Here is an 18,293-nt window from a genome sequence, read left to right on the forward strand (position 1 = left end):
GAAATCCTAGTTCTCTCTGTCGCAAGAAATTCTCACAAAGAGTCCTGGCAGCACTTTCTTCTAAACTCCCAAGATTTCTGTGAAAAGTTTCAGTTTCAACTGACATATTTTCCTAATCGTGTTTTCCTCATCCAAAGGCATTCAGTATGATTTGAGTCTGTGCAGCAGCACTGCTTCATCCCAACTCCAAATGAGGCTGAGTGGGTCTGTTACATCATGTAACTTGAATACTCCTATCTGCATCATTTTTTCTTTACCTTTCTTTACTTTTATATTGTTTTATGTTCTTCGGTTCATAGTCTTATATAAATTATATGCATTGTGAATTATTTTTTCCTTTACAGAATTCATCAAAAGCTGCCCAGAACCCATCTCCTTGGAGTGCCAATGGAAAGTAAGTTCACAGATCACACAGAAACATCAGATTGGCAGTCAGAAATTACATTTTCTTACCTGCAGTGTGTGCTGATGCTCTCATGCTTTTAATCTGATCACCTTTTAAGTAACTGTATTAACATCTGTTTCCAGGAGCACAGGAACTCCATCCCCCATGTCCCCTAGCCCTTCTCCAGTCAGCTCTGTAGGATCCCAGGGGAGCACAGGGGCCCCTTCCCCATCTCCTATCATCAGCATCCCACAGCGCATTCATCAGATGGCAGCCAACCACGTCAGCATCACTAACAGCATCCTGCACAGCTATGACTACTGGGAGATGGCTGACAACCTAGCCAAGGAAAACAGAGGTGAGTGAGTCAGGGTACTGGGTTATTCTAGAAGACTGTCACGTGGTTTTGATCAGGAAAATAACTATTTTGATAGGAATCCTGCCTGGAAAGTAGGACTGCAGAGGTTTTTTTTAATTTGGTCTGCTCCTAGTGTGTTCCAAAACAGTCCAAAAAGGCAGGTTTGATGGCTGACTCAGAAGCATCTAGGTTTTTGCTTTATTTGGCTGGTCAGGACTTGTGACAGGCAGATCACGTAGTTGTGAGTAGCATTCACTGTTATCTGGGTTGGTCTGGAGAGAAAGTTTGTGGAAGGCAAAGCAGCTTCCTGCCCCCAAAAGGCATGGAGCTGGATGGGACCACATCAAAAAGCTGGAGCACACTTCTTTTCTGCAGAAGAAATGGCCAGCCCCCTAGCCCTCCCCACATCCAGGCTGACACAGATGGGAATAAGGTGCCCTTCTCCCTTTTCAAAACAAACTTTTCTCAGCTGAACTGGTTTCTGTGAGGAAATGCCTCAGCATCTATTTGATGACTGAAAGCATTCCTTGGTTTTCAGGCTAAATTATATATTCAAGGCAGGGACCTGGGCAGAATTCAAATCAAAATGAGGTGAGATGCTCATCTCTCTTTACAGTTGATGAAGTTTTGTTCAATACCGACAGTAGAGTTCAGAGATCCATTCTGGTCACCCTGGAGGGGAGACAGACATAACATTTAGTTGTCTAACAATAGCTGGCAAATGCCATTTGATGTATCCTTTCCTACATTGCCACTCCTGTACATCCTGTGTTAGAGCTTCCAGTCCAAGGTATATGGATCATCTGCCTGAGAGCATCTCAAATGGACACTGCATGCCTCTAAGTAGGCTACAGAATTAAGTCCCAAGTGGCTATTTAACTAAATGACTCTTTAAGCTGGGTTGACCCTGTTGTCCAGGCCTCTATTTGTCTGTCACAGTAGCTTAGATATCTAACATTTGTTCAGAGAGGCACTTCTGTGTAGGTTTTTTGATTTAGTCGTCCTTAATCTCAAATCTTGCCCAGCATCTGTTTGCTTTGTCAAGACTCAATGGAAATTAATGAAAAGCAAGGCCAAAGAACTCAATGTTTTATTCTTTAAAAAGAAAATTGTTGTGCATCAGCCTGTAACATCATGAACCACAGGGCTTTAAAATTAATCTCACCAGCACTATACTTTCATTCCCATGAAACGTTCAGCTCAACTCAATTTGCAAGAGAATAAAATCTATTGAAGGGTGACAAGTAGCAAATACAGCTTTGCTCTTCTGATGCTGAATCTTTTTTTTCCCTGTAGATTTTTTTAATGACTTGGATGCATTGATGGGACCCATCACCTTGCACAGCAGTATGGAGCATTTAGTTCAGTACACTCAACAAGGACTTCACTGGGTGCGGAACAGCGCTCACTTGTCATAATGACTGGGTGCCATTCACATGGACAGTGTACCTTGCATGGATAATTCAGTTATTCTGGACACTGTGCTACAGAAATAGTCAACCACAGCATTGATCCAAACAAAGGTGAATATTTCTTCAATCTTGAGTAAAATTTTTCTGAGCGTAGACACGTATGTGTGCGTATGTACAGTATACGGTGATGTCTCTTCAGAATGAATTGTTCTGTGCCACTCTCCAAACATTTCCTAGAAATCCTAGGAAGAGCTGATCTTAGTGCACAAAATGTACCCTTTCTATTCTTGTCCTGAAAAAGAAACCAAAATCTTGTGGGTTAATTGAACCAGGTGCAATAAGCACAGATGCCTATTCAGGAAAGCTCTCAATATCTTAACTTTAAGCTTGCACTGAAATCCTGTTGACTTCAGCAGAGCTTGAGCACATACATCAGGGCTTTCCTGAACTGGATTGAATGAGGGCAAATGAAGAACTTCTACTGCAAGCATGGACACGTCACAGAAGTTTCAGTATTAATGTGCCATCTCCCTGTCACTTCCTCACTGGGAGACACAAAGAAGTTGTGTAGTCTGCATTGAGAAAGACAGCATTCCTTCTTGTGCAATAAGTTTCAACAAGTTGCATGCATATCTTTATCTCCTGTCTTTTAAAATAATTTTACCTCTTGTTCAGCTCCTCACCAACAGCATAATCTACAGTATCAAGGAAAAGACCCCAAACAGATATGCTGATAGCAAGAACTTAAAAGAGATGGTCTGAAATTGCATCCTGTTACTGACAGCAAATAGATAAATGAAAAAAATAAGGCAAACTGCAATCCACTTAGTAAAAGAAAAATGCATTAATTTCTGCTGTATATACACAAAGAGACAGAGAGATATCTGTAACAGTTGTTGGCTTTGCATGGGAAAGCTTAATACCACAGATTCTGACTTTCATATCTTTTTCATCTATCAGGTTGCAGCATTTTCTTCTAGGCTGTATGGGAGCATTACATGCAATTTCCTTTATCTGGGAAGCTGAGTTTGCTGCTCATCAGGCTAAGAACTTTTTCCTATCATAATCCTCTAACTCCTCATGCATAATCCTCAGATAGGCTTTAACATTTCTTGACTTATGGGATGTTTTCCCTTCCTGTTGACAGGCTGTGTTTTTCATGCCAAAGGAATAAATCCCACAATAATTGGAGTTTAATTTGGGTCAGATGAGGTCAAGGCCAGTTCATATCAGCTGTGCTTGCTTTCAGTGCATTTTTCTTCATTTTCAGTGGCTTTCACACATCTCATTTTCTTTTTCTGTATTGGAAATGTAATTTTTTTGCAATCAGATTTCCAGCCTTTACTCAAGTCAGCAGCTCTGGTGACTTTCAGTGGACTGTTCTTGTCCAACTCACTGGTTGGACCCTTTGTTGTTTTCTAATCTAGTTTATGTATATGTATATATCAGTAAAAAAGACTCCTTCAATATCAGATACAATTAGAAGTAGCCAAGACACTGATGGTTGATTGATTGGTCTTTGCTTCATTTTTTTCTCTCTCCCATTTTTTGAAGAGCTGCATTTTGACAAAAAGATACCAAACAATGAAGCACGTTTTCCCAGTAAAACATCTTTGATAGCACAGGATGTATTTACCCTGTGGTAAAGAGGGGCTTGAGAGCACACTGAGCCCCGTGTACCTGTATTTTTTCCTTAAGGCTACTTACCATAACTACAGCTACTGCTCAGACTTGGAGCCTGTTCACTGAGGCAGCTCAGCAGGGTAGCTACCAAGGGACTGCACAGCCCCAGGCCATCCTGAGCCAGGATTTATCATAGAACCTTAGAATGTCAGGTTGGAAGGGACCTCAAGGATCATCTGTTTCAACCCTTCTAATATTGTTGTTATTATGATATGTCCCAGCACCCTGTTAAGCTGAGAATTAAAACTTTCCAAAGTGGGGGAATCCTCCACTTCCCCTGGGAAGCATTTAGGCAGCAATGGGCACATACATCACACAAAGCACATAAAATTAAATAGGAGAGGTGAAATAGTCACCAGCAGTGCTGAAAAGGCAGAGGTTCTCAACACCTTCTTCACCTCAGTCCTTTACCAGTGCTGTTAGGTCCCAGGCCATAGGAACAAAAGTTCAAGTTGATGCAGACATCAACCTGCCATCAGTGAAGGAAGAGTTGGTGTATCAACTATTACAGGAGCTTGACCTGTCCAATCAGTGGGTCCAGGAGCCCTCCACCCCAGGGTGCTGAGAGAGATGGCTGATGGCATTGTGAAGCTGCTCTCCATAACCTTTGAGAAGTCATGGAGATCAGGAGACATCCCTGAAGGTTGGAGGAAGGCTAATGCCACCCTCATCTTTAAGAAGGGCTTCAAGGAGGACCCAGTCAGTCCCTGTGTGCCCATTGATGCTCAGATGCTTCCTGCCTGAAAGAATTCCTGAGCTCAGGCTGCAGTCACCTCGTGGCACAAACCTGAGTGTCACAGTGTGGCTGGCTTTAAGAGCAGACACAAACCTGCCTATAAATGACAAAACACAGACCCTCTGGGTCCTCCCATCTCTCTTAACTCTAGCTGTTACCCACTCCAGAAGGAACACAGTTTGTTTGGTCACAGGGATGGTGGAGAACTTGATAGGTGCCTTTCTGTTTATTACTTGCCTGATCTTTGGCTGTGGAAGCCTGCTATAATTTACTAGACTAGTAGCAACAGATTCTGTCAGCTGCTTCAATACCATATGAAGGTACAGTGGGATTTCTCCTCAGATCAAGAAAACAAAATTCCAATTTGGTCAGCTTCTGTTTTCTTTGATGGTGCCTATGATTTTTATCTTCAGATAAGTTTGGGGGTTTGGGAACCCTTACTGCTATTTAATGTTGAGAAATGTTAGAGGTGACATATTACTTGCCTTAAATGGAGTTTAGTTTTATTGCACATGTGGCATTTGACTTTCAAGAATGGAACTTCGAAGCATGTTTATTTTACTAAGATTGGATATTTTTCTTAATCATGATGAACTCTTTGTATCAATGTAATGCATCAAGAAACTTCAAAGAAATGCAAGAATTAATGCTGTCCTCTTGTAACATTTCTGAGTACTAAGGATCTCTTGTAGGTGATTTTCTTTTCTTGTACGTTGTTCTGATGTTGAATTATTCCAGCTCAAATACCCATTGCTTCCATGGAAAAACACACTGGGTTTTAGTTGTTGTGTTGCCATTATCTGTGTTATCTGATGAGCACACTGAGCCTTAACTTCTGGTGGTGTGACAGGATGAAATAGCAGCTGTTTAAGCCCAGATGTGTAAATGGTTTAGAGGTTTTGTGCTTCTCTCCATAGGATTTCTCACAGCTGTACCGTTTTGCTGAGATTATTTAGACTACTCTTCTGTGCAGAATATTTGCTGTATATGGTTGCTGCTGTTTAGATGATTGAATGTGGCATGGTGACAACACTTCATTTCAGCTTCTTAGGGCCTGCTCTGGAGAAGTGCATGGCACTTTTAGGACCGGTTTGATTAAGTGTCTGTTCCATACTAAGAACCCGATAGTCTGGGGCACTTCAGCATGAACTGAAGGTGCTCTGTGTATTCTGGGTAGGACCAGCAAAAGCCTTCTTGCTTTGGAGTTCCATGGAAGATGCTTACTTGTTGTAATCTTTTGTAGGAGTCCAGGAACGTGCAGGCTTCTTTACACCATAGCAGTGTTCAGGTTTATTTTTGTGAAAGTAAGAAGTCATTCTATAGAAATCTGGAGGATTATGCCTGGAGGGAGAGGTTTGCTGACAAACAAAGGTTTCTGAATCAGTCAGGAATGCTAAAACAATGGGAATGCATTCAAAGGAACCATGTATTGCAGGTGGATGAAACAAATGCAGTGCAGCCTATTTGTCCTCATAGACAGCAAGATCATACAGACCCCTTGGCCTTAATACTTTATAGTATTCCCTGGTGGCATAAATGACAGGGAAGAACAAAGCATATTCAGAGGTTCCAGTGTGGCCAAAAGCCAAGTGTGGTCCTCCCTGTCTCATGGCAGGATACCCCAATCCTTTGTTTGCCTATTTCTTTAATCCAAATATCACAGGACTCCAAAGGAAGAGGTTATAATGAGCAGAGGACCTTAGCTAAAGGAGGTTAAGAAGATCAAGCCCTAAGCATAGATACAAACACATATCTTATGTATATACTGTAAATCTAAATAGTAATAAAAGTCACTCAGCATGAAGGATATTACTAGTGCCTACCATTGATCATCAAGTACTCATCACTGAGCAGCCATATCACCTCAGAAGTGCAGTAACTGTTATCAAAATAATTTGTGCAGCTAATTAATTTATAAGAAATGCACCTTTGGGACTGTGCCATAGTATCTCTTTTGTAATACAGATGTTCAAGCATTTTTCATGGCTGCTGGTTCAAATCTACATCACCGAAATGTCAAGGTATCTTTTCTTCCATAGATGAGGACATATACTTAGACCTGGCTAATCTGTGCTTAGTTTATCTACCCAAGAGACTTTAGTAGTCACCAGCCTTAACGCATGTACAGTATATACTATTCATTGACTTAGTTGTAGGTTTTAATCCGAGTGAAACTGGAATTTGCAAAATGACTTGGATTAATGGCATCTGCCTCGGGCATTCCGCAGATGTGACATTAAATGATTCGTGGTTTTAAGCTGGAAAGGTTGACTTTTGTGTAAATAACAGTGGATTAATTCCTTGATCTTTTTACAAGAAGATTTTTTTTTTAATGAAAAGATTGTCAAAGCAATAGGTTTTTTAACTCTCCTAAATTTTCTGGAGGGTCATGGGTTCATGGTCAAAGCTGTATTAAGAGCATCTCCTTCTGCAATATGCCTTGCCTTTACATAATCCTCTTAATGCTTAATATGTCAGAAAGAAATATTTCTTTTTCACAGTGATAGCAAAGTTTCCCTCCCCATATTCATGGAGAATCCTCAAACAAAAGAATAAAATCTCCCGGCACAATAGAAATACAAACAATGCCTGAATAATATGGACTTGTTAAGATAACAATAGAAGTTTGGCTGGTGCAGACCTAACATGCCTCTAATTTTGCTATCTTTTTGTTAGCTTTTACATCACATATTTGAACTCATTGTGTTTGAAACTAGAGAATTAGCCTGATTTTCATGTCTTAAAAAGGCCTGGTATGTCTGATCACTATCATAATTATAATTGTTATATTAGCATGTGCTGTGCAGCAGGGGCTGGGAAGGCATGTAACCACGGATAGATTTTGTTAGAATGCATTCAGAAAAAGCATTTGGATGATTTTATGTCTAGTCTGTTTCAAATACTGGAGACCAGTGTCTCTCGCCCAATATTTTTAGCATGGGAACATGGCTACCATGATGTCTCTCATAAAGCTGCCATTTGCCCTCAGTAAGGCAAAGACTCTTTTTCCAGCATTACTGGCTGACATGCAGTAAATTATTCCTGAGGTTAATTAACAAGCTCAGAAAGTCACTTTAGGCCCCGTTGGTGCCTACCTCACTAAAGCTACACAGAGGAAAACAGAGTAAGATTTGGAGCATCCAAGGCTCCATCGATGTCTCAGAATTGTGTGGTTTCCCTCAGTGAGGTGGGTGGAATTCAGCTGGGGATTTTCAAGTGATGCCTCTGCCTCCTCTTGCTAACTCTATTGCCAGTGCTCTTGGTAGTCTGCATGGATGCCTGAAATTTCAGGAGTGCTTTCTGCCTTGGCAGCCCAAGCTAATTTTCAAGCAGGGTGCTGGAGCATGGAGCAAGTAACCCACAGGTTGCGTTAAGGGCCTTGTTTTTCCCCCCACAGAATTGCAGCAAATACAGCAAGGCACTTCTCTCTTTTCCAGTCTGTAGCTTCACATGCTGTAGCTTGAATCTCAGCCTCATCCCTGCTGGCCTTGAAGGGCTCCAGAGGGTCCAAGGAAAACGAGAGAATGACGAAAAAATGGGAATTTCCTCTGTCCCGAGGCACATATTCCTTTTTGGGAGTGAATATAGAGAACAGCACGGATCATAAGGCACTCAGGTCTCATGTTTCTCATATGTACTAACACAGGGATACTTAACACTTATCTGCCTCATAGGGCTTTATGAGAATTAATTAATGTTTGCAAATCACTTTGTATCCTCAAAAGGAAAGTGCTGTTGAAGAGCTATGGAAAAAAGTGCTAAGTACACTGGATGAATTTCACCCCTGAGTCCAGAGCTACAAGACCCTCACAATCCTTAAATACCATGTAAACCCTCAGTGTAAGCACTGGAGTACATAAAACTTATGCTTAGCTCTGAGGGGAGTCACAGCCTAGGTGAAATTGCTGTTCCCAGAGTATCTATAACTTTGATCTTTTTAGAAAGCAAGAATCACAACAGTACATAATGGGACAGTCTGCATAGGTTAACCAAGTGCTGTGTAGCCATCCTAAGGATTTCAATTTTTTTTATATCCTCACATTTCTGTGAAAGAAATTTGCCCCCCTAAGTTGTACCAAGTATGTTTTTCATAACAGCCTCAAAAGTATTCAAATAATTTGCTATTCCAAAACTTGAAATAACTTCAAATCAATGGATATTTTCTTTTAGAATGGTGCACTGCAGAGAGGATTAGTCACTTCTGATCTTGAAGGTCTTTTCCAACCTTGATAATTCTGTTATTCTGTGAGTCCTAGTGAAATATTAAAAAATGTCTCTCTCATAACAAACTACTTTTCTGTGATGCATGTATGAGCAAATGAGTAATTCAGAGATATGTTAGGAGCACAATTTTCAGGGAGCAACCTTCCCAAATCACACCATCATTAGCCAGCACCCCAGAGCCAACCTCCCAGCTCTGTTCTGACACATGACTTCCAGAAGTCATCAGTAAAGCACTTCAGCAGGGACAACACCAGTCAAATCAACAGTCTTTCTATTGCTGTTCATGTTATTAAGGCAACATTAATGAATTCTCCCTTCCTTAGCACTAGGTATGTTCTCCTCCACTTGGCATTCTTAGATATGGAATTGTTACCCTGTCAGCAGCCATGAAAGGAAACACTGCCTCTAGGAACAACCTAGGCACAGATAACATTCACCAAAAGAACAGACCCTTCTTACTCTTTTTTTCACTTCCATTTCAGAAATTATTTGTACAGAAAAAGGATATTTTCATTTTCAGTTCAGATTTATCATAGAATCATTGAATTATTTGGGTTGCAAGGTAAAGTCATCTAGTCCAACCTTTAAAGTCATCTAGTCCAACCTCTCCACAATGGGCAGGGCCACCTTCCACTAGACTGGGTTGTTCACAGCCACATCCAACATCATCTTGAACACTTTCAGGTATGGGGGCATCTTCAACTTCGCTGGACAACCTGGTACAGTGTCTTAACCCCTTAACTGCAAGAAATTTCTTCCTTATGTCCAATCTAAATCTACCTTCTTTCAGCTGAAAAATGTTTCCTCTTGTCCTGTCACTACAGGCCATGGTAAATAAAAAGTCTTTCTCCATCTTTTTTATAATTCAGCTTCAAGTTGAAAGGCCAGAACAAGGTCTCCTTGTAGCCTTCTCCAGGCTGAAGAATTGAAAACCTCTCAGCCTTTCTTCACAGGAGAAATATTACTGCCCTCTGACCATTTTTGTGGACCTGCCCCAACAGCTCCATGTCCTTCTTGTGTTGGGGGCTCCAGAACTGGACACAGTGCTCCAGGTGAGGTCTCACCAGACCAAAGTAGCAGGGCAGAATCACCTCCCTTTACTTGCTGGCCATGTATCTTGTTCTGCAGCCCAGGGTACAGTTGTCTTTCTGGGCTGCATGCACACATTGCCAGCTCATGCCCAGTTTTTCATCCACCAGTATACCCTGGTTCTTCTCTGCAGGGCTGGTCTCAATCCCCTCATCCTCCAGCCTGTATTGATATTGGGGATTGCCCCAATCCAGGTGCAGGACCCTGCACTTGGCCTTGTTGATCCTCATGAGATTCACATGGCCCTTCCCCTCCTGCCTGTCAAGGTGCCTCTGGATGTCAGCATCCCTTTGGTGATCTTCCTTCACCCATCACAAACAAGTCTGACTTGCATAAGGTGCTGAATGCTTAGATAGGGACTTCTGGCTTTCCACAGAGAATCACACATGGCTAATTAGTGCCATGATCAGAAAACATATTTTTAATTTATTTTTTTTTTTGTCTTCTCATTTTTTCATCTTGTATTCCTCTAGCTCTAGATATTTTCTTCCCCAAGTCCACCTCCCAGCAGTTCTTGTGATGTTCAGGACAAGGAACAGCTGACATTACTGACAGGTGAAAAGATGGGCAGTGCAGAGATGCTCCAAGAATCTCAGGACCTTTCTGTTTTCTTCTCATCTCCACCCCACCTGTGTGACAGATGCCAACCTCCTCTCATTATTCCTAGCTATACATTTTCAGTTTTCTGAGGAAGAGACAGTGAATGCTGCTGCCTCCATGCTCAGTTTCTTATCAGCTCTTCTCTTTGTCAGAACACAGATAGGAGAGACCACTAATCTGGGGACAGAAAGCCCTTACTGCTGGTCATTCAAAACTCCCTGTGAAGCATCAGTGTAGCTGGAGGGACTAAAGCAGTGTCTCCTGGCTCAGCACCACTGCCTGACTTTCTGTTACTGATCTGCTTGGATGAGCATTGCCACCTTATGGCCCTGCAGTAGAACCAGTAGGAACTGGTGGCCCCACACCTGTGCAAGGACCTTTTGGAGGCCACTGAGGACACACAGTCTGCCTTGTAACAATTTATTGGGGTTAGACAGCAAGAGAAGGTGTAATGAGAGAGAAAAAAAGGCCCTGATATAAACATAGAAGTCAGGATTCACCTCATCTTGTATGGAATGTCTGAAGTAAGTACAATGAATCACACCCTAGAGGTTCTTTTCTCTGTCCATTGGCTAAAAAAGGAATTGAGGTGATGAACTCAAATACAGAGGTGATATAAATTCCACCTCAAGTTTGCAATCATACCTGTTGCTAATGAGAGTGCCTGCTAAAATTGGTAAATACTTTAGCATGAGCTAATGCAGGATGGGGCTGAGATGAGATCAGGAGCAAACAGATATGCAGGAAAATAGATATGCAGTAAATACATTTATTTCTGTTATGTTTAAAGCACATGTTTTAGACTTGGATCATCCCTTGCTCACTCATTCGCTGGGCCCAGATCCAAAGAAGTAAGCAGTTCTTCAAGGACTGAATGTGCACTTTTCTTCTATTGAAATTGCTGAAATCTCAAGAAAATGTATCTTACAGTTTAGCAAATACACAAAGGCAGTTTTTCAATATGCTGTCTCAAAGGAGAGCTGGCTTCCTTTAAAAAGAATAAACAGGTTTTCTGTAGATGGTGAAAGAGGTTGACCATGAGGCAAATATTACTCTTTTTCATAGAAATTCAATAGCGGTTTTTAATTCATGAGGTGAAAAAGGCAATTTTATCCATGATGATCAGCCTATGAGCCACCCAGGGCCACCAAAAGCTCGTGTCCTGCCTGCAGACCAGCTGTCCCACAGGCAGCCTCCTGTGCTGCCAGCAGGAGCAGAAAGAGCAGCAGCACCTCGAGAGGTTCCGAGCAGCCAGGTTAAGGTCTGCTGGTGGTGCCACTGGTGGGCTGGATCCTCCTGCAGACAGCAAGAGGAGGGCTGAGAGCCAAGGCAGAGGAGCCCCAAGGGTGGTGTGAGAGCTGCTCTCTGGACAGCCCAAGCCTAATCCCTGGTCCCCCCACACCAGGACATCTCTCTGTCCTGACAGTGGCTGACAGAGATGAGAACCACTGTAACAAACCATGGCTACACACCCCCCTCTGTGGGCATATTGTTAATGACAACCTGGGCTGTGGTGATGTCCATTGACCAGGGCTGTGTTGTGGTAAGCATCCCACAGAGACTCTTTTCCACAGAGCTGCCACCATGCTGAAGCTGAAACCAAACCACAGTGTGGGTGAGCAAGGGCAACAGTCGGGTCAGGAAGACACTGCAGGGCAGACAAAATAACAGGATGCTTAAATTTGCCATTACTGCTCCAACTAGCAGCAATAATGTCAGTAGTCCTAATTTCCTCCCTACTTCCCAAGCTGCACATAGCACCAGTGGCTGAAAAGGCAACACATCAGTCCCACCTTGGGGTCCCAGCACCCACCATCCTCCTGAGGGCTGTGCTGGCAGTGCAGACAGCACATGGGGGGATGCTGCCCTCTTCCAATTCTTCCCCACCTCTCCTTTTCACACAGCAAACTTCTAAATGAGGGTCCCTGGTCAGCCAGAGTACACAAAGAACAGCTTGTGACCTGAGTTATTTTTTTGTAATAAACTGCAGAGATTCATTTCCATATTTCATTTATAGCAACAAGAGTCAGCAGAGTTTCTGTAAAATTATTCAATTTGGGATGGCTTTGCTTGCAGCTCATAAACTACTGCTCATGTTTCTCTCTTAGGGTGTGCTACCTGAGGCCTCCCCCACCCACCCAAAACTACAGCAGTTTATCTTACCAGTGAGCATAATCCCACAATCTGTCCCCATACAGTAGGCAATATTGTTTACACAGGTTAGTAAATGGAGTATTCTGTACAGTAATTTATGCTGTAAAGTATGTACATAAATCACAGTAGCAGCCACAAATTCTTTAAACTGCCTTATTTATTAGATCAGTTAGCATTTCCCCCTTGCTCCAGAATACTTTAAATTATTTTTATCTTTTGCATTAGGTCTTTCTTTAGTTACTGCATTTTGACCCAGTTATTGACAAAAAAAAACCCTGGTCTTTGCAGTAAGTAGACATCTAAAACTTAAGTAGAAATAGCAGATTCCCTGCTCAATCAAGTAATATAGCTCTGATTATGATTAAAAATAAATATGGTATACTCTTATCTGTGTATCATAGTACCTGCCAGAAATCATATTTGACTTGTGGTCAACACAAACAAGAGCTGTAGTAACTTTTACCTATTTTATTCTTCCATTGTGAGGAAAAAAAATAAAATACTTAACCTAAAATGTTCCCCGTGAGAGCCCTGGTCTTATTCCTCCCTCAGGCAAAACTCTTCTTAGCTTCAGTGGGATCTTTACTAAGTAAAAGTACAACATAGGGACATTAGAAAAATAAACCACATATGAACAGTACTTGTGCTTGGTAGTCATTCCTTTTCTCTTTAGTAAGAAGCATAGAGTAAATATTACAGCTGTCATGCTTCTCTGTCTCACTGCTTCCTTTTCTCTGTACAAGTGAAAAACAGAAAAAAAACTTGTTCCATTTGCTCAAGCAAAATAGAAATCTGTTGGGGATCAGTTTGGAGTCAAACTAGAAGATACAAGCAAATTTTGCTTTTGTGTGTTTTCATGTTAAAAAATGTTACATGGTTAAACAGATTCATGCATACAAAGGCAATGAAATCAGTAATGACTTGTTTTACTGTTTGGAGATTTTGCTATGTCCACAGTTCATATAAAACTCATGTAGCACAGTTTCTGGGATGGTGAAAAATCCTACTGTAATGTAACAGAATGAGCCTTAAGGATTTGTAAGAATAAGCACTTTTGTATTAAAAAGCAAATATTAATTCATCAGTAAGATTACTTTTTTAATGTGACAATAAACCATGAAATCAACATCCTTCTGTCTCAATTATGCCTCATCTGTCTCTTTCTTAAACCTTTTTCTGAGGAAAGAAATTGCCTGGTTTGGGGTTGCAGCTCTCAAGTCCCACCACAGTCACCTATGCTCCTGTTTAAGCCACCAGCTCCACTCCACACATTCATAGGTGAGCTTATTTGAAACCTTCCTACAAGAAAGGAAGAAATACTCCTTCATTAAAGCAGGTCTCATTATCAAGGCACTCAATTTAACTGGGGTATCTGACAGAACAAAAGACATGAAAAGAGGCAGCTCTCTGGGGAAAGGAGTACAGAGTCACTGATGCTTTTCAGTGAGGCACAGGACACACAGGCAATCCAAACTTTATTTAGATTTAGCAGACAAGCCCCTGTAACCCAAAACCACCAACATCTGTAGACCCATGACCTCAACAGCAGTTCACAAGTTGTAGGCCAATATAATGATAAAACCACAAGAAATACAAGTACCAAGTGACTCTCCAGGCTGTCTTCCCCTGTCTGCACCCACACACATTTTTCATCAATTACTTCTCAATTCCCACTGCTTCTTCCCACAGGGTTGCCATCTCCCAGAAGTACAAACTCCAACATGCTTTTTTGGAGTCAAAACCTAAATGCTGCTGTTTTAACACACACACTTCGCAGCTGGTAGCTTCTTGTGGTTCTTTTCTGCTCAATCAATACCGAGGGAGTCAGGGGGTTGAATGTTTTTTCTACTTCTTGCTGGGGAAATCACATTTTCCCAAGCAGCATCTGACAGCTGGGGCAGGTACTGGCTGAACATCTCAGGGGTGGGCAAGGAGTGAGCTTCCCAAAATATGTTCTGCACTGCTGTGACTCAGCCCCACACACAGACAGGTGCCTTTGAAGTACTGTAACGGTCTCATGCTGCAGCATACAAATGGAGAGGTTTTCTTCTGAGGGCAGGGAATGTATTTCAGGAACAAGCTGTGCCTCATGCCATGCCCTGGTTCCTAATGTGCTGACACAAGACATTGCTGCTCCCTGACACTGCCAGGAGGCTCATGTTGGGACAGGAGAACAGGCCATGAATGGCATCCCCAGGCACTGCCATCACTGAGGATGGAGACAGCCACCCCAGGCATTACCTGCAGCAGTTGAGGAGCTGGCAAACCAAGCACCAGAGGGACAGTCATCTGTAGCTTTGTTTCTGAGCCCACCAAGGCTTGGAGTGAGTTGGCTTCTGCCATCTCCCACACCGGTGCTGGTTCAGGCCTATGCACCACACGCAGCTCCATTTCCTTCTGCTCAGTTCCACCTGCTTGCTCCAGCACTGCCTCTCTCCCTGAGAGCCTCAGTGGTTTGCTGGTAATCCCACAAAATATTCTTGCAGAATTTTACTTTCTGACTTGTTCCTTAAAAAGTTCCTCTTCTCAGCATAATTCAAGGTCAGGAAAGAAATCAGGCACCACTGAGCTGAAGACCTGGAGGGCTCATTATGATGATCTAGTCTTACTTCCCAGGAAAACACAGGCCATAACATTTCATCAAGGGATTCCTTTATCAAAGGCTAATAACTCAATAAAGAGAAGGCTAACCTTTTATTAAGGCACCCACTCTTGATTTAAAGACACAGAGCAATGAAGAATTTACCACATCTCCTGGACTGCAATTTGCAAAAGAAGCTGCCCCAGGGCTTCACTTCAAATGGTACCCAAGCTAACTGCAAAGCCAAACAAAAAAAACAAAAAAAAGGAAAATTCAAAGCCTGAAGATGATATGTGTGTACTGAAAGAAAGAGGGGAAAAAATATGGGGAAACTTTTCATTTAGGGGAGTCTCTTAATTTGAGGCAAGTATGTAGAGACAGTAGTATTTGCTATTCTGAAATAGAATGGGCTATGATCTTGCTTGCTAGATATGCAAGCCCATAGACAGAACACAAAAGGAAAGACTGCAACAAGTACTGCTGAAATGCAGGCACTGTCATGGTCCTTTCACATTTGCAGCAAGGTCAAATTCTTAATAAGGCGACTTTTATGTTTTCTTTAATTTAAGAATGGTAACCAGCAGCATGTGTGGCTGTTTCTTACAATGAAACCCAGGCTGCCCAGCTCCCTGGATAGAGATTATTGTCTTGGGATCTCCTGTAATATAAGGAATCACAAATCAGTAAAGTACTATTATAGTGTCTCCTAGCACCTTTTATGCAACTCCTGACAGTGTGGGTTTCTACTGATTGGATTTTCTGGAGTCGTTTTTCTCAATCACCAGTATTACAAATCAGGTTTGGGAAGCTAAGGTTACATATCTCAAGAGCTCTGACTTGAGAGCAAATGTGTCTACATGTAGTATAAAATAATGGAGAATCTGAGAATCCAGTCCTACAGAAACAGTTCTTTTTTGTTTTTTCTTTCCTGTTGCTCAGAAAAGAATTTCTCAGTCCCACAGTGCTATGGAAAGCATATTATTTACACAACCCTCCAGGTAAAGCATAGAGAATGGATACTAAGCACAAGGAGTACACCCATTTTGAAAAGCAGCTAGGAAGAGGGTACACATCTTTAGGATATTGGTTTGAGAGCAAGATATCCCCATCTCTCTCAGTGTTAGCATGCTTCTCAAGAAGAACTAAAAGCAATCATTTGCAGCTATGGCTGATTAAGGGCTTAGGCATTTTTAGTTGTCTGCCCTAAACAGAGTACAAAACCTGGTGTCAGGCCCCAGGTCACCCTGTGCACTATATGAAGGGATCTGAATGACTTGGATGAACAATTAAACCTTCACTTTAGGGAAGAACTCCCATATCCAGGCGATAAATTCCAGTCCTTTCTAAAGCACTTGACACAGGGCCACCCCCAAGCCTTTTCACCCAGATGGGCCTAGGCAGAGTCATGGAATCACAGAATGTTAGGGGTTGGAAGGGACTTCTGGAGATCACCTAGTCCAACCCCCCTGCCAGAGCAGGATAAGCTAGGGCAGGCCACACAGGAACACATCTGGACAGGTATTGAGAGAAGGAGACTCCACAGCCCCTCTGAGCACCCTGTTCCAGTGCTCTGTCACCCTCACAGTAAAGAAGTTTCTCCTCGTGTTGAAGTGGAACTTCCTAGCTTAAACCCATTATTCCCTGTCCTATTACTGGGCACCACTGAAAAAAGACTGGACTCTTCCTCTTGACATCTCTTACACCATTCCTTATCTTCTATGTACCAAAAAAGTTGAACTGTGCATGTTAGTCATAACAGTTAATGACTCTAAAAAAGAAGCCATGAGAGCCTTTGGAAGGGAAAGTAATTCACCCAAATTTAGTCAGTGGGAGAAAGGGAATTGTAGACAAAACCCAAAGAACTGCAACATAACAGTAACAACAGGTGATTTTCAATTTCCTTATTCCTTATGAAATATCTCAGATCTCTAAAAAATTGAGGTGTCAATCCTTACAGCCCATTCTTCTTCAGCAGGCATTTATCTCTGTGCTTAGGGAAGAGAAACACTTGGGAACTCCCCAGTTATGTTCTTCCATCCCATGACAGCACACAAATTCAATAGCACAACAGAACACAAAATCTTGTCTGCCTGTCAAAGCTACTCATTGGTGGAGCAATAGGAGGCTAAATCATAGTAATGAAAAAAAAAAAAAAAGGGGGGGGGAGAACACTCTATAGAATATGTATGTTCCTATAGGCACTGCTTCAGAGTACTGAGCAAACTTCTTAGGAAATGAGTGAGTCAGGAGGCAATAGTTCCAGTATTTTAGAATTTTTTTTGCAGGTCAAAATAGTAGGTTATTTGTTACAACATTTTCTCCACACATAAACAGGCCCTGCCTCAGGAAGAGACCCTACTTGAAGCTTCATGTTTGTGACCATCAGATGCAACTGTTCTGACTGAAGCTGTGCTGCCCAGAACGCAACACTCAAAAGAACAGAAGGAAAGAAAACAGTCAAAGTTTGACTTCAAGCCTAAGGAGCCAGGGAAAGGTCCTGAAAGAAGTTCAGCTTGTCAGGTCCCAACATGGGATCCACAGTCCCAGCACCAGACACAGGGCACCCTCTGCCATGGGCCTGGCACATGTACTGGGTCCACAGCATGTGTGCTCCATCCTTGTGCCTCCTCTTGTACATCCCACACTGGTGGCAGTCAGAAAAAAATTCATTAGGTTAAATGGTCCTTTGATCCAATCAATAGAGCAGTTTTAATTGGCATCCTAAACTCACTTGTAAACTCAAATGAGAGGAAGTTAATGAGAGAAGCTTCAAAAAGGCTTAGACGGAGCAGACATAATTTGTTCTTGCTTCATCAGAATATAAATTTTTATTAGGAAGGGATTTAAGGATCTAGGCTTAGGTCCTGTTATCTACCTTGAGCTAATAGCTTCTAATCAAAACAAGAAAAGGTATCCTCTGTTGTGTACTAAGTTGTTAGAGTTAAAACTTGGAAAGAGTAGAGGACTCAAGCTTAAACTCAGTGAATGAGCTGTACTCAAAAAAAATTATTTTGTCTGATCTTGCTGATTTAGGACAGTCTCAAATCTCTTCATCACCATCCAGACAAAGC

General features: G+C 42.0%; 1 protein-coding gene across 3 annotated transcripts in view; it reads left to right on the plus strand.

Moving 5' to 3' along the window:
• AFF3 (ALF transcription elongation factor 3) overlaps nucleotides 1-7,966 on the plus strand; it is a 333,250-nt gene extending 325,284 nt beyond the window's left edge. For all 3 annotated transcript variants that reach the window (XM_071745558.1, XM_071745568.1, XM_071745572.1), the window contains 3 exons: nucleotides 345-394; nucleotides 529-743; nucleotides 2,040-7,966. In XM_071745558.1, the coding sequence (XP_071601659.1) occupies nucleotides 345-394; nucleotides 529-743; nucleotides 2,040-2,161 (387 nt within the window). In that variant the 3' untranslated portion in view covers nucleotides 2,162-7,966. The remainder of the gene's footprint in view (nucleotides 1-344; nucleotides 395-528; nucleotides 744-2,039) is intronic.
• The last annotated feature ends 10,327 nt before the right edge of the window (nucleotides 7,967-18,293 follow it).

The sequence above is a fragment of the Heliangelus exortis genome, chromosome 1 (assembly GCF_036169615.1).
Source record: "Heliangelus exortis chromosome 1, bHelExo1.hap1, whole genome shotgun sequence".
NCBI classification, from domain to species: Eukaryota; Metazoa; Chordata; class Aves; order Apodiformes; family Trochilidae; genus Heliangelus; species Heliangelus exortis.